Source organism: Balaenoptera acutorostrata, chromosome 9 (genome assembly GCF_949987535.1).
Source record: "Balaenoptera acutorostrata chromosome 9, mBalAcu1.1, whole genome shotgun sequence".
Lineage (NCBI taxonomy): Eukaryota > Metazoa > Chordata > Mammalia > Artiodactyla > Balaenopteridae > Balaenoptera > Balaenoptera acutorostrata.
In genome coordinates, this window is record NC_080072.1 from 98,388,028 (window position 1) to 98,411,297 (window position 23,270).

Below are 23,270 nucleotides of genomic sequence, written 5' to 3' on the forward strand. Positions count from 1 at the left end.
TTGCTGCTAAAAAGAGAGAGGGAGTGTGGAAGGGAGAGAGAAAAAAGTGGATGGAGTAAATTTTGTGGTTGGTGGATTTCGAAAAGCAGGTGGGAGGGCGTAAAAAATCTGTCTGCAAAGAGCAAAGTTCCTGAGAAATTTTTACCCTCCAAAACCAGAACTAAAGCATGGCCTGCCTTTTTTCTTCACTTGGGTGATTGTTGGAGTTGGAAAGTTGTTTGAGGAACCCATTTATTTCAAAGCTGCTGTGAGGGGTGAATTCTTTTTGTCATTTAAAAACACCCAAAAAAGGAGATGCTAATTTTTGTTTTGTTTGAAAAGGGTTCAGGGAAGTGAGTTGGGAGACTTTCAGGAAGTAAGAACTTCCTCATTTTTCTAGCATTTCCACTGAAAACAGAACAGCAGGTTGGTGTAAAAATACCTAAGAGCTCTTACAATCATTTGTAACATGAACTTTTGGGGAATCCTGATTCAATCAAATCAACAGTAAAAAGACATTGTTGAGATAATTGGGAAGAAAATAAATATGGACTGGGTGTTTTAGATTATATTAATGAATAATTCTTGATTGGGGGGGCGTTAAAATTTTTTTGTGGTTGGGACTTCCCTGGCCATCCAGTGGTTAAGACTCCGTGCTTCCACTGAGGGGGGCGCGAGTTCGATCCCTGGTCGGGGAACTATTATCCCGCATGCCCCATGGTATGGCCAAAAAAAAAAAAAAAAAATTGTGGTTATGTTCTTTAACATCTTTATCTATTATACACACCGGAGTGCTTATAGGTGAAATGATACGATGGTTGAAATTTGCTTTAAAATATTCCAAGAAAAAAAGTGGGGGGGAGGTAGGTGACACAAGACCAGATGTTGAAACTAGTTGTTTCAACAGATGTTGAAAAAGGGAGAAAACATTAGGCTAGTATCACAAGTAGGAGAACTTGGGGTGGAGTACCCACGTGGCCCTAAGCAGATAAGGTGACCCCCACTCTTCTGGGGAGACATTTGAGGAGAACACAGGTTCTCACGCAGCCACTACACGCACTTGCGATGGGCCACTGATGCACCAAGGAGAGAGCCACCCACATCTTAGAGCATTAACTCTGTGCCAAGTCTTTAAAAGTCTGTACTTAATTGTAAGCCTGGAAGAGGTGATTTCTTCTCTCTTTTTTTTTAATTGCAATGAGGAAACAGAGGCCGACAGGGCCTAACCCACTCAAGTTACCTAGGATAGTTAAGGGCAGAGTCAGAGCCAAGACTCAAGCTGAGGTCTGTGTGAGACACTGGGTATGTCCAGTATTCCACATCGCCTGTTGCCAAGGGGAGGAGACACGACACCTTCCCTTGGGTTGTTTAGAGACACAGGGAAGAGAAGACTGGACTAGACGAAGCAAGGGCCTCTGCGTGTGTGTGTGTGTGTGTGTGTGTGTGTGTGTGTGTGTTTGTGTGTGTGTGTGTGTATAAAAGAAGATGCTAAGAGGCAGGGCATGGAGGAACCAAATGAGAGGCCAGCACAGTGCTTGGTTCAAAGCAGACACTCAATAAACAGGTGCTGCATAGCTGCACGGGGACACCCTGAATGAATGAATGAATGAATTTGGAGAGGAGTGGGACATCGTCCACATCATCGTGAAGGCAGTAAAATCTAGCTGAGGCCGCTGAAGCTGTCCTAGGCTGGAGAGGAGTGGAGTGGGCCAAATTTGGGTGGCAGTTGCTAAAGGCAGAAAGGCGGAGAGAAGGCATCTGTGCTCCTCCACACCAGAGGTGGTTGTCCATGCCTGGACCTTGCACAGACTCCGTCGCCAAAGTTCCTCTGTCGCTCCACCAGAGTCTGGCTGCAGCTGGCTCATGCATTCACAGAGCTCACAGCCCAAGGGAAGGAAAATCAGAGAAGAAGAGATGGGGCAGCCTAGGGAGAAAAGTGTCATCCGGTGGTCACAACCCTCAGGCCCCAGGCCTCCTCCGCTGTCAGCAGTGGCCTGGCTCCCAGGTGTGCCCGGAGAGATAGATTGGCAGCAGCCCGTGCCCTGGCTCCCGCACAGCCCCTCGGCCAGGTCTGCAGCACCATGTCAGCCCGAGAGTTTTGGTTTGACATAGCCGGCCTCCTCCTTTTTCTTAATGCAGCTGAGCGTGCCTGTGAGGCCCAGGGAAGCTGATTACCGGGCTCACTTGGTCTCACACTGGATCCAGACGCTTCTATTTTGGGGACATCTGAGACAAGAGGGGATCCAGAAGTTCCTTTGCCTCTATCCAGAATTTGGCTAAGAGAAACCAAGTATATGACTCTATAGCCTTTGTCCAACTCAGCCCTCCAGGACCAAGGGTCAGAAGGTGCCAGATCAGGGGAGAGACACCCTGGCAGGGTGAGTCGGGAGGAGAGCTACCCCAGAACCTCCCCTCAACTCACGTGGGCCTCCAGATGCCCATTTGCTCCCAAAGAATACGCTTTCCCCAGGAGCCAATAAAAGCCTGGGAAGCAGAAACTTGAAGAGGTATTTTGCAGAATGAAGACACCACTGTTGAAGACTGGCCATTTGGGAAATGAAGCCCTATTTTTGGCATTTCTACCCAGTGCCATTTATCCGTGAAGATTTTATTAGACAACACTCAATTACCTACCCTGCTGGGGAAGACTGTTACAAATAACCTAAAGGAAGGTAGTTTCCTTTTGCCTTTGGAATTCGTGGTTGAAGCTACAAAGAGCCTCCCTAGGTACCACTGCCTTACTGGACCAGCATCACCTGGGATCTCCTTAGAAATGTACAGTCACAGGCCCCACCTCAGACCCAAAGCATCAGAATCTGCATTTTTAACAAGATCTTTAGGTGTTTCTTGAGCACAGTAAAGATTGAGAAGTAACACCTTCAGCTAATATTAAAAGGTTTGCAACCCAGGAGCAAGGGGCAATGCAGAGGCCAGGTTTGAGGGGTTGCGGAGAAGGCACTGGCAAGCAGGAACAAACTTAGGGTTAAATGGGCAGAGCAACCGGCAGCCTGCTCAGGGATAACAATCTCACTCACCTCTCTTCTCTGCCCGGGCCCTTCCCAAGCCATTCCACACCAGGCGAGGTTTCTCTTACCCCGCATAGGGCTTCGCATCATGGTGTCTCTGCCTTTGCAGTTTCCTCTTCTAGGAACGCCCTTCCTCCCTTGTCTGCTCAGCCAGCTCCTCGTCCTTCTTCAAAAACCTGCTACAAAGTAACCCCTTCTTTGTCGTACCTACATACCTCTCCTCTCTCTGCTGCTGTGACCCTGGGTCCATTCACTCATTTACCAATTCCCTCAGTCAACAAACTCAAATATCTATTTAATGTCCCCTATGTGCCAGACACTAGGCTAGAAACCAGAGACCCAGAAACGAGTGATATACAGCTCACCCTTTGAGAGCTTACCTTCTAACTAGGGAGACAAATGTATCAACTCCCATCTACAGTACATCTGGGTTGCCTGAGTCAGGGAGTATTGTCATTTTTTGTTTATACATCTTATCTCCCCAACTAGACTGTAGCTTCTTTTTCTTTCTTTTTTTTTTTTTAATAAATTTATTTATTTATTTATTTTTGGCTGTGTTGGGTCTTAGTTTCTGTGCGAGGGCTTTCTCTAGTTGCGGCGAGCGGGGGCCACTCTTCATCACGATGCGCGGGCCTCTCACTGTCGCCGCCTCTCTTATTGCGGAGCACAGGCTCCAGACACGCAGGCTCAGTAGTTGTGGCTCACAGGCCCAGTTGCTCCGCGGCACGTGGGATCTTCCCAGACCAGGGCTCGAGCCCGTGTCCGCTGCATTGGCAGGCGGATTCTCAACCACTGCGCCACCAGGGAAGCCCAAGACTGTAGCTTCTTAAAGACAGGGGTTGTGTCTTATTCTGTTTAGTTTGTGCTGGGCCACTACTGGTCCCTGAGCAGATGAAAATGAATGAATGAATGAATGTCTATTTTACATCTGGGGAAAGAGCAGAAACTCCATCAGCCTGACCTTCCACAGCCAAAGTGTGGTAGAACCAGGACTGGGAGCCAGATCGAGCCACTCCACACCCTAGGAATTCCATTCAATAAGGGAATGTTCCACATGGGGTCAGATGCTGCAAAGCTCACAGAAAAGACCTAAACAGGATCTCTAAGAGTTTAAGATCTCTCGCAGAAAATAAAGCCTCACACCCATGAAACAATCAGAGAACATCAGAAGATAAAATCTGATAAGTGTAGAGACATCTAGGAAGATGTGAGAAATAGGAGATCACCCAGGCGAGACTCGAGCAGGGCCTTGAAGGAATATTGATTTGGGCAGGCAAGAAGGAAAAGGGAATTCCAGGCAGGGGAACACCAAGAGCAAAGGCTCAGAAGCACAAAAGACAAAGGTATATGGAGCAGAGGGTTCCTGTCATGGAAAAAAAAAAAATGAGAGATGTGGATGGGTAGACAAGATGGTACCCAATCTCAGAAGGCCATGAACATATGATGTGGGGTTCAGACAAGGGCTTTGAAAGTTCTGGGACAAGTAAATCACTATTGCTCTCGCCATCTATGAACTAAGAAGGGGTTTAGCTTTCTGTGAAAACTCCAAGTTCCCTTATTTTTTGATAAAGAAGGGGTGTTTCGAAAGTTGGGCTTTATAGAAGTGGTAATGGATCGCCTGATCTCCCTTGAGGAAGACCAAACCACATTTGCAAACCAGCTGGCCAGGACAGAAGGTCAGGAGTCTTGAGAAACTTTGTTTATTCTTAGTGAGAAGATAACTGGTCTGTGTTGGGATAAAACTTGCAACCTAAGGTTCTTTGGGTCTAAGCAACTGAGCCAAATCAGTGGCAGTGTGACCCCTTCCACACACACACGCACACACACAGAGCTAGTGTTTTATAAAAGAAAATTGCCAGTATAGACATGCAAGCATATGGACTAGCCAAAAGGAGAAAGAGTGGGGTGGCAAAGAGAAACAAAAGACCAAAGGGCTGGTGGAAGGCTGCAGCCTTTGATAGGAGACACATCTTCTGCAGGTCCGCAGTGGACAAACAGGCTGAACTGTTTTCAATTCCAATAGCCAAACTGTGACAGTGCCAGATTATCCATTATTCTTGGGTGGCCCCACCCCCTCTACCCTTATGCTGCTTTCTGTTGGCAAAAGCCTGCTTGCTTCTAGAAGCCTTTGAATATGGGAGCATCTGGTGTCCTAGAGACTTAAAATACTACAAATTTGAGTAACAAAACTGCTTGGATCTACCAGGAGATCCAGTTTGCTCCATCTCCAGCAGGTTTCATACCCTTCAGAATGTCACCCCTTGGAGCTATGCAAAGCCCTTCACTGAGCTCAGCTTCCTAACTCTTTCTTTGAATGGGAAGAGGAACTTAGGTATTTAGGGTTGCAAGGGCTTCCTGCCCATAGAAATAAAAATTAATGGGAGATGGGGACAGAATCATTAGAAGACAAATCCACTGGGGGAAACACACTGGAAGAGGCTGGAGGGCCCAGACCAGGCTCTAGCCCCTAACTGACCTCATTTAGTCCCCACAATATATTTTATATCTGGGAAATAGCCTCAAAGAATTGACATAAACTTTGCAATATTGAAGAGAGAGCAAGAGGCAGAGCCAAGATTTAAACCAGGCCTATTTGACCTTGAAGCCATGTCCTACGCCATATGCCTTCATGGCCCTGGATTTAGTAGACGGCCACCCCTAGGCGAAGGGCATGAGGGAGCAAGCAGGTCTTTTCCATGGTCCCCTGCAGGGCTATTTTGGTTTGGGGCAAAATTATATTTGACAGCTGTGGACTTGCACTCTCAACTTTGACTCCATGCCTGTGTATAAGAGGAAGATTTGCGGAGAGGTAAGCTTGTGGGAGAGAGGTGGGCTTCCTCTTCCTCCTCCTTAGAATGGAAGTCGAACCTTGGATGAATCAAATTCAGATTTGATGTGGGCAAGTCAAACTCTGGAGGGGCATGCCCACACTTCCCGGGGGAAAGCACCCTCTGCAGGAAGGAACGTATGGATAAGCTGCCCAGCCCACCCTCCAGCTCTTATCCCAAGTATCCCCTTCCACCCAGAACAACAGATGTACAATCACCACCCATCCATCTCACTAGGTATCCTGAAGGTTGTCATCCTATGAAAACAATAATTGAGGAAATGGAAAAGGGCCCCTTAGCCCAGGAGAGCATGTTACCTTATAGCCCAGAAATGAAACCACTTCCTCCCCATGAACTCTTAGTATATGAAAGACTCCTTCTCCCCCCTCTCCTTATCATGTCAACACGTGTCCCCTCTCTGGTATGTCTTGGACAGGATATTGCCTTCAATCCACATACTGTAAATTATTGACATACTCCTTATTGAGAGCTGACAGGTGAGAAGGAAACATTTAATGACTCTTAGCCATGGCTGAACAACAAGAGGCTTCAGGCCTCCAGGTGGAGACCTGAGAGCCGTTGGTAAAAGAGGAAGTGAAGGATGAGTGTGGTATAGAGGGTTCTTGATATTTGCAGAGTTCAGGAATCCCTTCAAAAATGTAGCTCCGGGCTTCCCTGGTGGCGCAGTGGTTGAGAATCTGCCTGCCAATGCAGGGGACACGGGTTCGCGCCCTGGTCTGGGAAGATCTCACATGCCGCGGAGCGACTGGGCCCGTGAGGCACAATTACTGAGCCTGCGCGTCTGGAGCCTGTGCTCCGCAACAAGAGAGGCCGCGATAGTGAGAGGCCCGCGCACCGCGATGAAGAATGGCCCCCACTTGCCGCAACTGGAGAAAGCCCTCGCACAGAAACGAAGACCCAATACAGCCATAAATAAATAAATAAATAAAATATTTAAAAAAAAAATGTAGCTCTACTTACAGCTGCATGGAAAAGAATGAAATTAGAACACTGCCTAACACCATACACAAAAATCAACTCAAAATGGATTAGAGACCTAAATGTAAGGCCAGGCACTATCAAACTCTTAGAGGAAAACATAGGCAGAACACTCTATGACATAAATCACAGCAAGATCCTTTTTGACCCACCTCCTAGAGAAATGGAAATAAAAACAAAACTAAACAAATGGGACCTAATGAAACTTCAAAGCTTTTGCACAGCAAAGGAAACCATAAACAAGACGAAAAGACAACCCTCAGAATGGGAGAAAATATTTGCAAATGAAGCAACTGACAAAGGATTAATCTCCAAAATTTACAAGCAGCTCACACAGCTCAATAGCAAAAAAACAAACAACCCATTCCAAAAATGGGCAGAAGACCTAAATAGACATTTCTCCAAAGAAGATATACGGATGGCCAACAAACACATGAAAGAATGCTCAACATCACTAATCATTAGAGAAATGCAAATCAAAACTACAATGAGGTATCACCTCACACCAGTCAGAATGGCCATCATCAAAAAATCTGCAAACAATAAATGCTGGAGAGGGTGTGAGAAAAGGGAACTCTCTGGCACTGTTGGTGGGAATGTAAATTGATACAGCCACTATGGAGAACAGTATGGAGGTTCCTTAAAAAACTAAAAATAGAACTACCATATGACCCAGCATTCCCACTATTGGGCATATACCCTGAGAAAACCATAATTCAAAAAGAGTCATGTACCACAATGTTCATTGCAGCTCTATTTACAATAGCCAGGACATGGAAGCAACCTAAGTGTCCATCGACAGATGAATGGATATGGAAGATGTGGCACATATATGCAATGGAATATTACTCAGCCATAAAAAGAAATGAAATTGAGTTATTCGTAGTGAGGTGGATGGACCTAGAGTCTGTCATACAGAGTGAAGTAAGTCAGAAAGAGAAAAACAAATACCATATGCCAACACATATATATGGAGTCTAAAAAAAAAAAATGGTGAAGAAGAACCTAGGGGCAGGACAGGAATAAAGACGCAGAAATAGAGAATGGACTTGAGGACATGGAGAGGGGGAAGGGTAAGCTGGGACAAAGTGAGAGAGTTGCATGTACATATATACACTACCAAATGTAAAACTGATAACTAGTGGGAAGCAGCCACATAGCACAGGGAGATCAGCTCGGTGCTTTGTGACCACCTAGAGGGGTGGGATAGGGAGGGTGGGAGGGAGGGAGACGCAAGAGGGAAGGGATATGGGAATATATGTATATGCATAGCTGATTCACTTTGTTATACAGCAGAAACTAACACGCCATTGTAAAGCAATTATACTTCAATAAAGATGTTTAAAAAAAAAACCTAAATTTAGAAAACCCATTATAAAAAATAAATAAATAAATAAACAAACAACCTCAAAATGGATTAAAGACCTAAAGCTAAGGCCTGACACTATAAATCCCTTAGAGGAAAACACAGGCAGAACACCCTTTGACATAAGTCGCAGCAAGATCTTTTTTGACCCACCTCCTAGGGTAATGAAAATAAAAACAAAACTAAACAAATGGGACCTAATGAAACTTAAAAGCTTTTGCACAGCAAAGGAAACCATAAACAAGACGAAAAGACAACCCTCAGAAAGGGAGAAAATATTTTCAAATGAATCAACAGACAAGGGATTAACTTCCAAAATATAACAGCTCATGCAGCTCAATATCAAAAAAACAAACAACCCAATCAAAAAATGGGCAGAAGACCTAAATAGACATTTCTCCAAAGAAGACATACAAATGGGCAACAAACACGTGAAAAGCTGCTCAACATCACTAATTATTAGAGAAATGCAAATCAAAACTACAATGAGGTATCACCTCACACCGGTCAGAATGGCCATCATCAAAGAATCGGCAAACAATAAATGCTGGAGAGGGTGTGGAGAAAAGGGAACCCTCTTACACTGTTGGTGGGAATATAAATCGATACAGCCACTATGGAGAACAGTGTGGAGGTTCCTTAAAAAACTAAAAATAGAACTACCATATGACCCAGCAATCCCACTCCTGGGCATATATCCGGAGAAAACCATAATTCAAAAAGATACGTGCACCCCAATGTTAATTGCAGCACTATTTACAATAGCCAGGACATGGAAACAACCTAAATGTCCATCAACAGAGGAATGGATAAAGAAGATGTGGTACATATATACAATGGAATACTACTCAGACATAAAATGGAATGAAACTGGGTCACTTGTAGAGACATGTATGGACCTAGAGACTGTCATACAGGGTGAAGTAAGTCAGAAAGAGAAAAACAAATATTGTGTATTAATGCATATATGTGGAGTCTAGAAAAATGGTATAGATGAAATTATTTGCAAAGCAGAAATAGAGATACAGATGTAGAGAATAAACGTATGGATACCAAGGCGGGAAACGAGGGTGGGATGGATTGGGAGAGTGGGATTGACATATATACACTACTATGTGTAAAATAGATAACTAATGAGAACAGAATGTATAGCACAGGGAGCTCTACTCAATGCTCTGTGGTGACCTAAATGGGAAGGAAATCCAGGGAAGAGGGGATATACGTATACATGTGGCTTATTCACTTTGCTGTACAGCAGAAACTAACACAACATTGTAAAGCAACTATACTCCAATTTTAAAAAATGTAGCTCACTTAAGATTGGATCAGAAATCAGAGACCCACAAGAGACCTGCTCTTTATCCAGGCCCTGAATGGCTAAGAGGGAAAAGTGGGATGCAGAGAAGGAGGAAGGCCCTGTGGGAATAAAGACGAGGAGATCCGAGCTGGGCCCAGACTAGAAATAAGAGTTCAGAACCAAAGGATTTTAAAAACTAACCTTATTAAATCTTACAATAGTAACCCAAAGGTAAGGGAGCCTCACATTTCAGACCAAGAGTTAAATCAGTGGCTGTCCTCTTTGGCGACGCATGAGTGTCACTTTTGAAAAAGGCAAGTGCCCCAGCTCCACCCATGAATTCCAAACCAGAACGCCTCTCTGGTGGAGCCCAGCAAAGAACCACCAGCCACTCTGATACCCAGCCAGAATCAAGAAGCACTGCGTTAAATCAAAGAGCTGTATTCATACCCCGCTTCCAACCCCATTCACCTCCTCAAAACTTTCCCAGGCCTCAAACCAGTCCCCAGTGTGTAAATCACAGCAGGGCTTTCCTCCAGTCACTTCAATTGTTTCAGGAGTTCCACACCATAGATTCCTCACCAAGACTCCACTTGCCCCTCAGCCAGGGTAGAAACACAGGATGATTTCCACAAACTGCATTTATTTAGGGATAATTGGCCAAAGAAATCATTTGGGTTGGTTTTTATCTCTGTGATTCTTCCCTGTAACCATCCACAAAGAGCACCGTCCAAGCAGAGGGTCTGACCTGATGGGATGCTTGAGGCCACTGTGGCAGCTCAGTCAGGGTCCCCAGGGCCAGTGTCCCACTCCAGAGGGACCAAGTCCATGCTCCCCCTAATCAGGGCCTGTTCCTCCAGAGCTGTCCCATCTCTCTGCCAAGCTTCAAGCCCTCCATCTTCAGCCCTTTGCCTAAGCAATGAGGCCGGAGGAGGACTGGGAGGGCAGGGGGTCTGACATAACTGGTATATGGACTCAGGACACAAGGAAAAGAGAGTCTCTACCACGGCCAAGGGCAAAGGGAACTCCCCCTTCTTTTCAAAAGGCTTGCTCTGTTCTTGGCATTCCCCCATCTGACTTTTTGTCAGATGGGCTAGTTGGTGCTGACCTCAGAGAAGGCCAAACTGGGTGCTGTGGGGAGAGAGAAACAAAGCACATTTGTCAGAAGCATTTCAATCATAATAGTTACCATTTATTGAGCTCTTTCCATCTGTCTGGCCCATTCTGAATTTCACATGCACTGTCTCATTTGATCCTCACCACCTGAGAGATAGGTTTTATTATTCCCATTAAGGATTAGGAAACTGAGGTTCAGAGAAGCTAAGTTACCTGCCTAAGATTGAGCTAGCTTCTAAGTCAGGGTAAAGATTTGGACCCTGGTGTGTCCAACTCCAAAGCTTGTGATCTTAACCATTGTGCTATACAGCCTCAGAAAGGGGACACGGCGTGGTGCCCCCTTCATTTAAGTAAATTTAATCAAGAAGCAAAGGTTCTTTTTTACCCTGCTCTCTTTCAGATAACACCTCCCTACCTGAGGTCTCAAACAAGTGGTACGCAGGCCAGAATTCACCCACGGGCTTGTTTAATTTGGTACATAGTGCTTTAAAATAACTTGACAACCCCTGAAGGGCTTTGAGTTTGCGGCCTTGGCCTCGCATCACACTCGCTTTATTGAAACCGTTTCAAGGGGACAAGGGTGCAGTTTTCTGCAAAGTTTAAATCACAGGCACCTGGCAGTGAACATGGGGAAGCTGGCTTTGAAGCTGGCTTTCCCTCCTCCATCATCTCTGCCCCACAGACTATCTGCAAACAGTACCACCCAGGCGGCTGACACACTCAGCAGCAGCCGCTGTGCAGCTGTATCAGCAGGTCTCTAAGGTGAGGTTCTGGCAGTCACTGTAGCATCACATGGCAATAAGAGGAGAAGGATGGGGGGGGAGGGGAATGACTATATTCAACTTCAGAGGGGAACTTATGTTTCCCTTGGTGGAGCCAGGCCAGGGCTCTGATCTCACACTCCCCTGGCAGAACCTTTCTCTGCTGTAATCATCTGGAAGTCATGTGTCCTTAGCGCTGGTGTGACAGGAACAAACACAAGCCATCATCCTATAAACAGAGGAGGCCAGCCTTCCTGAACCCAGCAGAACACTGCTCCCTCCATGGCTGGGGTGCCTATCATTCGTCTACAAATAGCATCATATCCCTCGCCAGCTCAGTCCTTTTGTCCTTACCCCTACTCACTACACAGCCAGTGTCTTTTCTAGGTGCTGGACTTCCCTGGAGAGTTGAGCAAAGAGAAAGTAGGAATCAGACTCTGTATTATTACATGAAATTCAGCATGCAGCCTTGCTGGCAATTAGATTATGTCAAGGTATAATAAGTCACAGAATTTAAAAATCTGAGAGTTGGAAGGGACATTTTGAAAGGAAGGAAAACAATCCCTTGTGACACGATGCTTGTGCAAGGATCTTACAGCCCCCTCTTTACTATGCTGTGTTAAACCAGTATTGTACTGATGAGGCAGAGATCTTGCCTACCTTCATGAAGGCACTTCCTTTTATCTCTAAGATCAATCCTCTCCAGCCCTAGAGATACTCATAATACTCGAAATTGGGTATAAGGACAAGTTTGATATTACTTTTCTATCCAGCAGAGCTTCAGCTTCTCACCCTTTCCTACTACCTAGAAAAACCTCTGCCCTCAGCAGAGTGGCCTCCCCAGGGGACCTAGCAATGTGCATTCCCCATGAGTTTGCCATATCCTTCCCAGCTCCTTTTCCTGCCTCCAGATACCTGGCTTGGCTGGACCCAGAATATTTCTCACCATGGTCATGTAGGTGGCCTCTGACTTCCCACTTGGTTCTTCCTCATCAGTCACCTCTTGCATGGTTATAGAGGAGTAGATGTGTTTCTAGAGGGGAGAAAATCATGTAAATATCCCTAAAACTCAACAAGTCTTACATGCCAGAGAAAAGGCTATCTACCACTCTTCAAGGGGACAGGGGTTCTCCAGGGCATCAACCACCAAAATCAGTAGGTCAGAGGGTTACTAAGAGCTAGAGAATTATCATAGGTCACGATAATCTAGTCCTCAGGCTTCCTGGAAATTAAGAAAATTAGCTCATCAGCAAAGAACACTATCTTAAGAACCAAATTCTTTGGTTCAAAAGTCAAACATCTGGGACTTCACTGGCAGTCCAGTGGTTAAGACTCCAAGCTCCTAATGCAGGGGGCATGGGTTCGCTCCCTGGTCAGGGAACTAAGATCCCACGTGCTGCATGGCGTGGCCAAAAAAAAAAAAAAAATCAAACATCTTTGTTTGGATGGGCATTGAGGTAGCAGCAGAAAATTCTTATCTTGCCAAATTATTTGTACTTTGTGATTATTTCCTCCTAATTGGAGTCATGGCAGGACGGCATTCATCAGCAGCTAATTGTCATCGTCTCTTCCAGAGGGTTTATATGCCAGGAACAGCCCTCACTGAACTTCACATCTGTGAGGTCAGAGGTACTTTGTGATTCCCATTCCTGTCACTATTTGGAGAAGTGATATCATCCATTGACAAAGTCTTGGACTTCTGGAGTCCCCTGCACTATGTTGTGAGAAAATCCTACTCTTGGGTCACAAACAGCCCAAAAGATGGAAAGGCAAATATTATAAGAGGAGTTTTTCAAAGGAAAGAAGGAGAGAGAGAGAGAGAGAGAGGGAGGGAGGGAGGGAAGAAGGAAGGAAGGGGGAAAGAAAGGAGGGAGGGAGGGGGAAGAAGGGAAGGAGGAGGGAAGAAAAGAAAGAACAAAAGGGGAAAAAAAGAGTTCAAGGAAACTAATCCATTTCTCAGTCCCTAGTAGCAATTATTTATCACAAACTAATATGGTAGAAAAAGTTCTTGATCCTCTCTTTCTAAAGGTCCCCGAATATTTAATCTGAACAACTAACTCCTTCACTTAACTCTGGAATGGATCATAATCATCCTTTATATTGATACAGTGCCTCATAGATTACAAAGCACTTGCCTAACATCATGTTATTTGAACCTTACAACGGGGCAAATATGTTTGTCCTTAAACTCATTTTACTGATGAGAAAACTGAGGCTCAGGGAGGTGGCAGAGCTGGGCTTGAACTGGGACTTTCCCAGGGCCCTCCAAGGATGTACGGGGCTGCTGGACTGGCCCTGTCCGCCCCACGCCACTCACTCTCCCAGGGACTCATTGCAGTGATGGAGATTTCCTGAGCCGTTGCTCTGCGCCAGGCACTGGATGCGCCGAGACATAACGAGGACTGAGACACAGTTCACAGGGGAATGATAACGACACCACCTGGATCCTGGAGCAGTCTCCACCTTGCCCTCACTGAGCACAGCAGCAAAATGGCAGAGTTCTTCTCTTACCTCTGGATTTGCCTTCTTTGTGTTCTCCAGGCTTTTGACCAAGGTCGTGGAAGTTACTGAACTGCAAAGGCATGAAAAGCATGTGGAATTACCCAGCCAGCACCGTATATTCAAGGGTGACAACATGAGACCACACAGAGTTTTATGAAGAGAGAGACCCCAGGTTAGGAACTACTCCCAGACACCTACAGCCCACGCTACCCAGCTCCGCTTGAACTCTGAGAGATGCATCTCTTTCACGGAGAGCAGAAAGGCATCTGGAGATAGTTTAGCCTGAACGACAGCTTCAACCTCTCTATTGTCACCCTAACAATTTTCTGTCCATAACAATTTGAAGTGAATTAATAGACAGGGGCCATGGGATTCGATTTTATCATTCCCAAGGACTAGGGAGATGGAGCTGAACCAGCAGGGAGCAGTAGAAGCTCAGCGAGACACCACTTCAAAGGCTCCCGGCTTCTTTCTTCCAGGGAGGAGGCCAAGCAGAATTATCCCCTCAGACACCCAGGGCTGGGAGCTCTGGCCCCTCCCCTGCCCTTGGCCTTTGATGGCTTGACCATCTGCCTTCTGCATTTGTCACTAAATAGGCTTCCTTTTTTTCCTATTTTGGCCTAAGGTGGAGCTAAAAAAGAAAAATAACAACCAGGGTTAAAGCTAGAAAGGAATGTATATTTTTTTGTCTCAGAGTAGAAATATTTTAATCGCATTTTCTGATTATAAAGTTGTATGCTCTGATTGTAAAATAACTCAAATAATACAGAAATGTAGACAGTCTGAAGTTGAATTCCAGTAAACCCCCTACCCTCCTAGGACCCACCTTTTCTTTTATCCCAAATAGCACTATTAATATTTTAGAATTATCCTTCCAAACCTCTCTCAATGCAAGCGTAAGTATACTCACACAAAATATATTTAGTATATATGCTGCTGAAGAGAGAATTACATAATGTGCTTTTTTATTAAAATGAGATCATACTATATATTGTATAATACTACTCCTCGGACATCTTTCTGCATGATTACATACAGAGCCATGTGGTATTTCATTGAATGGAATACCGATTCATTGAATCATTACCTTTCTGACAGGCACTGAGAATGATTTCAGTTTTTAATTGTAATCTTTGCTACAGCAACCATGTTTATGCACAAGTCTCAGCACATCCGTCTGACTATTTCGTTAGAATAAACTAGTAGACAGACATGGGGGTGCTGCTCTTCATTTTGAGGGAAACTGAGGCCCAGAGCGGGGAAGTGAGCTGACAGGGGAGCCAGATTGTCTAACTCTCTGTTCAGTGCTGTCCACATGCCCAAAGCAAAGACCTTCAAGTTCAAAACCAAGTCAGAGAGCCCCTGGGGAGTCAAGTGCAAACCTAGCAGGCAGCAGCAGTTTCTGTACAATACACGTCCCATGCGGAAAGGAGTCCCAAGAGTCAGCACTACTCAGTCTTAATGGGGGTTCTTGCCCATTGACACTATTTCAAAAAGAGAGTCAATTTGCCCTAGCAACATAGTTCATCAATAGTTGGATAAACGGAAGGAGATGAACCTGCGAACAGCCAGTGAAACACTAGTGCCCGTGCCAGAGCATCGGTGTATTTCTGAGGTACTGGGAGAATTTCAAGCCTTTAAAAACGCATTTCAACAATAAATAATTTAGGACCTGAGGCCATTCATTCAAAAGTAGCTTCTCATAATTAAAATGTGGTCCTTTAGATAAAGCCACTGACAACCTTCAAAATCTGAGCTTCTCTACGAAGTGTATACATACTGTGGATAATTCAAAAATCGTTTCTCTCAGGCATTGAATAACACCATTATGGCTCTGGCATAAGATTTATACTCTTAATTGTGCTCTACTTGGACCAACATCTGTAAGTCTTTGTAATCTTTGTAAAATGAGGATGGTGTGGGAATGTGCAAGGCCTTTCAGGATAACAGTGAGCAAAGGGGGTGGGGTCACTATACGATGACGTCTAATGTGGTAACCACAGATGATTCTGGTTTAAAACACCCCCTTCTGTGAAAATGGCACGCTTAGAGCCTTATCACTCTCTTCTATTTCAGGCTAGAGGCATCTCCAGCCCCCCAGCCCAAGAGATGGGAGCAGCCCTGTACCTCTTATTCCCATAGGTCCTCTTCACAATCAATATTAGAACAGGAAGCAGTAGGATAGTGGCACAGATGATCCCCACAATGATCACCAGCTGATTACCGCCCAGGATCTCAGGTCTGAGGGTTACTGGGGTCACCAATGCTTGGGAAAAGGAGAAAAGTAATGACAGGGCCTCAGTATTCCAGAAAAGAGCTGGGATCCTCACCAGTTCTAGACCAAGTAGCAACAGCCACGTCAGAAGTGGGAGGAGAAGGTCAGACTCCACTCCATGTTGAAACACTAGGACTCCAGCTGTCCCCATTAGATTGAGGACCAAAGTCCGCTGACCCTCCCCTTGCTTACCCTTAAAATGTAGATTAAGGTCGGTGGGAAAAGAGAATATCACCTCACCTACAGTAGAGTTTCCTTTCACATTAATAATTCTATCTTAAAATGTGGTTTACCAAATGACAGAAATAACAGACGTGTTAGAGCCTGCTCTAGGCTACAACACTCAACCCCGTAGTCATGATACAAAGTAAAGCACTTCCACCCTTACGGCACCCTTCACTCATCTCCTCAGTTCACTCTGAACACACACATCAAACACCTCCTGGGTGCCAGACATCACTAGGCACAGAAGATACAAAGACAAATAGTGCATGGTCCCTGCCTTCAAGGAGAGAGACGATGTAAACAGAAAACCACAGACTGCTTATGGATGCTTTGAGAGCAGTCCATATAGAGTACAGAGCAGCATAGAGAAAAGGGTACCCAATTCTATGGGGAGCAGAACCTGAGAATTTGTCAGCAAACGTTTTAAAGTTTAAGCTGAGTCTTAAAGGAAACATCAAGGTATTTTTGGCAAACAATATGGGGAAGGATGGTAGGGACCTTATACCAAAGGTCTGGAGCTCTTAGGTGCTTTTAGGTGACAGGATGGTGTTTTTAGAAACTAGCAAGAGTTCCATGGGTCTGGTTCAAAGGTTGTGTTTGTCGGGTGTGGTGGGGAATGAGGCTGGATAAATAATAGGATCTAAGTCATGAAGGACCTTGATTATCTCAATGAGGAGTTTGGCTTTTTTTCCGTAGGCAATGGAGAAGACATTGAGAGATTATAAGCAGTTGTGATTTGTGACTGAGAAAGACGGCACTCAGAGCTGCATGAAGAATGAGGGGTAGTGACTGAGAATGAAAGCAGAGACTTTTTAGAGGCCTACAGTCCAAGACAGAGATGAGACAGCCAGAATAAGGTGGTGGTGACAGATGGGAAAGAAGGCAGATCCAGTCAGTAGTAGACAGCCATAAAAAGGAACAAAACTGAATTATCTGTAATGAGGTGGATGGACCTAGAGTCTGTCATACAGAGTGAAGTAAGTCAGAAGGAGAAAAGCAAATATGGGTTGCTAATGCACATATATGGAATCTAAAAAAACGGTATGATGAACCTAGCAGCAGGGCAGAAATAAAGACCCAGATGTAGGGAACAGATTTGAAGACACAGAAGAGGAAGGGGAAGCTGGGAGGAAGTGAGAGAGTAGCATTGACATGTAAGCACTACCAAATGTAAAATGGATGGCTAGTGGGAAGCTGCTGCATAGCACAGGGAGATCAGCTCGGTGCTTTGTGACCACCTAGAGGGGTGGGATAGGGAGGGTGGGAGGGAGACGCAAGAGGGAGGAGATATGGGGATATATGTATACACATAGCTGATTCAAGTTGTTGTACAGCAGAAACTAGCACAACATTGTAAAGCAATTATACTCCAATAAAGATATTTTTTTTTAAAGTCAGTAGTAGAAATGACAGGACCTGTTGACTTGTTAGATTGGGGGTCATGGGAAAGGGAAGAATCAAGTACAACTCCCAGGCATCCAGTTGGATAACTGTGTAGATGGTGGTGGCATTAACTGAGGTTGAAGAGATGGGCTGGGGAGAGGTAAGAGGGGTAGGTTTGGATATGTTGTATTTGAGTATTTGTGGAATATTTGGGTGGAGCTCATATAATACATAGAGATAGATAGATAGATAGATAGATAGATAGATAGATAGATAGATAGATAGATGATAGATAGATAGATGATAGATAGATAGATGATAGATAGGCAGACAGATAAAGCTGTATCTAACATAGAATATATTGAATGTATATACAACATGGTGTTCAATACTACTGAGGTAGAGAAGGTCGAGGATGTGCTATTAGAGTACCATCGGTGATCTACGCTAGAGTAGAGGTAGAAGCAGAAGCCTGAATGCAGTGTGCTATCAATTAATGGGAGATGAGATAGGAGACACCATGTCCAGCCCTTTAGCAAGCTCTCTGGCTGTGTAAAGAAAGAAATACATAATGTATTGTGGGGAAGGTTGCACAACTCGGAATATATTAAAACCATCAAGGTGTACACTTTAAATGGGTAAATTGTAACGTGTGTGAGTTGTATCTCAATAAAGCTGTTTCAAGAAAAATAAAGATATAGGATGAGAGCTAAAGGAGACAAGGACACAGGTAAGAGGAAGAGTGGAGTGTATGTTTGTGCTGAGTGGTAGAAGCCCTTGGAAAGTACGAGCTTAAAGAGCCATGTTGTGAGGATGTTGAGAAGGAAGAGAGAGCACCACCTGAGCACAGGGGCTCAGATAAGCCCTGGGTGGAAGGGAGCTCAGGATGGCAGGGCAGGGATGAGGATGGGAGCAGATGTAGGTCCGTTTGTGGGTGGGGAGGGCTCCAAATTTGAATGAGCTCCCGCTAATGGCTTCTATTTTCTCTGTGAAGTGGAGCTAAGACTTCTGAGAATGAAGAAAGCCATCTGTCTTGCTTCCCTCTCCAGCTGGGATTCTTTGCTATTGGCAAGAAGGTGCCTCCATAGACTTAAGTCTCTGGCCAGAGGTACTGGGTGTGTTGCACCCTCACCTCTATCCCTGCCCCCAACCAACCACAGCCAACCCCTGGGGCCCTAGCAAAAGGCAAAGTCCACAGGCCACATCCTGACTGCTAACTGGGTTATGGTTTAACTTTAACTCCTCACTTATCAACCTCTATCAGTCAACACAATTGAGTCTTTACTCTCCTACACACCAGTGGCCTTAATACACAGTGTTTCGCCAGACTACAGAATCTTTGATCAGAAAACCCCTCTATTTTTGGTTCTGACCCCTTCCTGTTTTCTCTCTGTTCTTTGCTGTCTCTCACCAGCTCGGGATCATCTTCCTTTCCACTACAGAGCATAGAGCATCTCCCTTGAAGCCAAGTCAAAACAACTCCAATCCATCTCTGAGCTCCTGTACATTTAACTTAGTGTATTACACTAATGATGAGTGAGGTCTGGCAGAGGGGTGGTGTTCACTCGATATTAGCTTTTTTTTTTTCCTTGACCTACCAGCAGGGAAGAACTAGGGTGAGGCAAGTAAGGTGCATAGGGCACCAAATTTAAGGAGGTATCACTCTCAAGGTCATGCAAGTACAGGGTACAAGTGCTTGATAAGTGCTGGGCTTATCAGGGTCAGGCAAGTACAGCACCTGAGAGTGATGCCTCCTTAAATATTGCGCCCTAGAAGCCTCTCCAGCCTCACCCTAGTCCTGGCCCTGCCAACCAGCTATGAGGTCCCTCCTCCCTCTCCAGCCAAATGTTAGATACTTCGAGGCTCTTTCAGGATCACGTGCAGCACAGTGGTTTTCCTGACTGTCAGGTTCCCCAGGTGGATACTGCAGGTGTAGCTCCCTCCATCAGACTCCTTCACTCTGTGGAGCATAATGGAGCCATCGTTGCGGGAAGTGTCCCCCACCAGGTTTACACGGTTCTGGAAGCGGCCCCAGTTCTGAGGGTATCCCATGGGTGCCTTGAGTTTGGGGTAATAGCGCAACACAATCTCCTCCTAGAAGGGAAAGGCAAAACGTATGAGATTGAAGGGCTGGGGTAGAGGGGCGCCGGGAAGGTTGAGAGGGGAGCTCTCAGGACTCATAGGCTCTGTGTGGAAACAGTAAAGGTATTATCAGAAGGTATTAGTAACACAAATCCATGGACACACGTGTCTGCGGGCACATAGTTGTGCAGGACGCCACCAAACCACAAACAACTCTTCCATCTCAAGAGAGGGATGAGGAAAGTGGGAATGAGGGACTTTCAGTTTTTTGCACTTCTCCAGTAAAAAAAGTAAAAGTACACCTTTACTTTTTATGACGTATCCAGTTGGATTTCCAATAGGCACCTGAAACATGTCTAAAACTGAACTCCAAAATTCTCCCCCAAACCAGTTCCTTCTTATCCATCCCATTTTGGTAAATGGCAACATCTTCTTCCTTAAGCTCTGGTTAAGAATCTTGGAGTCATCCTTAACTCCACTATTTCTTGAACAACTCACATCTAATCCCACAACAAATCCTCTACCCTCGAAATACATCCCAAATCTAGCCACTTCTCAACTCTTCCACAGTCTGGTCCAAGCCACCATCTCTAACCTGGATTCCTACAAGAGTTTCTCAACTTGTATCCCTCTATACTCCCCACTACAGTCTATTCTCAGCAGATGAACCTTTAGAAATATAAGTTAAATCATATCACTCCTCTGCTCAAAACCCTCTAATAGCCCTCCATTTCTCCTAAAAGTACAAAGTCCTCCATGAGCTGCCCCACCCCCATCTCCTCTCTGATTTCATCTTCTACTGGCTTTTTCCTCACCTACTTGGGTCACTTCACTCCAACCACACCAGTCTCCTTGCTGCTCCTTGAGTACTGGCCTCAGGGCCTTTGCACTTGCTGCTCCGGTTGCCTGGAACACTCTTTCCCCCTAGACAGATGCACGGTTGCCTCCTTCACTTCCTTGAGACCTCTGCTCAAATGTTACCTTTTTGATGAGGTCTCCCTGACCACCTACATAAAATAACAACCACAAAACCCTGCTTTCTTGTTCTCCATAGCTCTTACTATTACCTGACATATTGCGTATTTATTTCTTCATTGTTTTACTATGTATATCCTCCATCTTTTTTTTTAACATCTTTATTGGATCATAATTGCTTTACAATGGTGTGTTAGTTTCTGCTTCATAACAAAGTGAATCAACTATACATATACATATATCCCCATATCTCCTCCCTCTTGCGTCTCCCTCCCACCCTCCCTATCCCACCCCTCTAGGTGGTCACAAAGCACCAAGCTGATCTCCCTGTGCTATGTGGCTGCTTCCCACTAGCTATCTATTTTACATTTGGTAGTGTATATATGTCCATGCCACTCTCTCACTTTGTCCCAGCTTACCCTTCCCCCTCCCCGTGTCCTCAAGTCCATTCTCTATGTCTGCATCTTTATTCCTGTCTTGCCCCTAGGTTCTATCCCTCCATCTTGATTGTAAGTTCCCCATCAGGGCAAGAGCTTTGAGTATTCACTGCATAGCAGATGCTTTAAAAATACTTGTTAAATAAATGTGTTGGAATTTTTTATAAAGTTATATAAATATTATTTTTTAAAAGCTTTTAAGAAAAGGAAATGGGTATACAGACAGAAACATGAATGAAAAGACCTGGCTTGTCTCTTGTGATTCAAATTCACAACCCCAAATGTCAACTCTCATCCTATTTTCTGCAGTGTCTCAATTGGTGGATGACATATAAATGCATGACAAGTTCCCAGAGGTGAATCTGGAACTACATGTAATTCCCCAGACCCCACCATGATGCCACCATTTCTTTTTTCTTTTTTTTTTTTTTTGAATTTTTGAATTTTATTTTATTTATTTTTTATATGGCAGGTTCTTATTAGTTATGTGTTTTATACATATTAGTGTATACATGTCAATTCCAATCTCCCAATTCATCCCACCACCACCACCCCACCACTTTCCCCCCTTGGTGTCCATACGTTTGTTCTCTACATCTGGATGCCACCATTTCTGACCCACTCAGACAGCATATAGGAATCAAGTGAGTATAAATGACTTTTTGTAGGGATGACCTGGAATATGTCTTCATTTATAAAAGTTAAATCTTTTCTAAACTTTGTACCTTAACTTTTATTAACAATAAGTTACCTGAGATGTCTCTTACAATACACCTTGACCCATCAGGACATCACCATGACATAGTTGACATCTACTGGTCTAATGAACTAACTTGCTGTTTACTACTTCAGAGTTCCCATGAAGTACTCCTCACCCTGGCTCCCAGGACCCACTAATCCCAACATTCAAAGCATCCATGAAGACAAAGAAAATTCCCTCCATCACATAAATGGGGCAATGAGGCACAGAAGAAAACTCATAAAAATAACCCAAATAAGAATAAGAGGGCTTCCCTGGTAGTGCAGTGGTTAAGAATCCGCCTGCCATTGCAGAGGACACGGGTTCGAGCCCTGGTCCGGGAAGATCCCACATGCCACGGAGCAACTAAGCCCGTGCACCACAACTACTGAGCCTGCGCTCTAGAGCCCGCGAGCCACAACTACTGAGCCCACGAGCCACAACTACTGAAGCCCATGCGCCTAGAGCCCATGCTCGGCAACAAGAGAAGCCACCGCAATGAGAAGCCCGTGCACCACAACAAAGAGAGTAGCCCCCACTCGCTGCAATTAGAGAAAGCCCTCGCACAGCAACGAAGACCCAGCACAGCCAAAAATAAATAAATATTTTTTTTTAAAAAAAGAATAAGAATGCAAAATGGTATAGATGATCTTATTTGCAAAGCAGAAATAGAGACACAGATGTAGAGAACAAACACATGGATACCAAGGGGGAAGGGGGGATGGGATGAACTGGGAGATTGGGATGGACATATATACACTATTGATACTATGCATAAAATAGATAACTAATGAGAACCTACTGTATAGCACAGGAACTCTACTCAATGCTCTGTGGTGACCTAAATGGGAAGGAAATCCCAAAAAAGGGGATATATGTATACATATAGCTGATTCACTTTGCTGTACAGTAGAAACTAACACAACATTGTAAAGCAACTATACTCCAATAAAAATTAATTAAAAATAAAAATTAAAAACATTGTTTTTAATTTTTAAAAAAGAATAAGAATGTAATTGTGCTTATGCCTAGCCCATTGCTTTCCTGGCTAGGCCACCAAAATCATCCCCCTTGCTATCTCATGGACTCTACGAAAAGGGGAAGGGAGAAGAGGAATTAAACTAAAATGCAGTGGCCAAGTCATGTACAAATGCTTTACACCAGCTGTCTCCTGTATGCGTCTTGACAACCTGAAAAGCTGAGCAGTAGCAGCATCTACTTCTTCTTCTTCATCATCTTTGTTAGAGTCATTTTTCCCAACTGGAATCTGAAATTGCCCA

General features: G+C 44.7%; 1 protein-coding gene across 1 annotated transcript in view; it reads right to left on the bottom strand.

Moving 5' to 3' along the window:
- Positions 1 to 10,118: 10,118 nt before the first annotated feature.
- JAML (junction adhesion molecule like) overlaps positions 10,119 to 23,270 on the bottom strand; it is a 33,004-nt gene continuing 19,852 nt past the window's right edge. The window contains exons 6-10 of the mRNA XM_007196583.2: positions 19,614 to 19,851; positions 16,002 to 16,140; positions 13,884 to 13,944; positions 12,319 to 12,405; positions 10,119 to 10,626 (exon numbers count right to left, since the gene is read on the bottom strand). Of these exons, the coding sequence (XP_007196645.1) occupies positions 10,534 to 10,626; positions 12,319 to 12,405; positions 13,884 to 13,944; positions 16,002 to 16,140; positions 19,614 to 19,851 (618 nt within the window). The 3' untranslated portion in view covers positions 10,119 to 10,533. The remainder of the gene's footprint in view (positions 10,627 to 12,318; positions 12,406 to 13,883; positions 13,945 to 16,001; positions 16,141 to 19,613; positions 19,852 to 23,270) is intronic.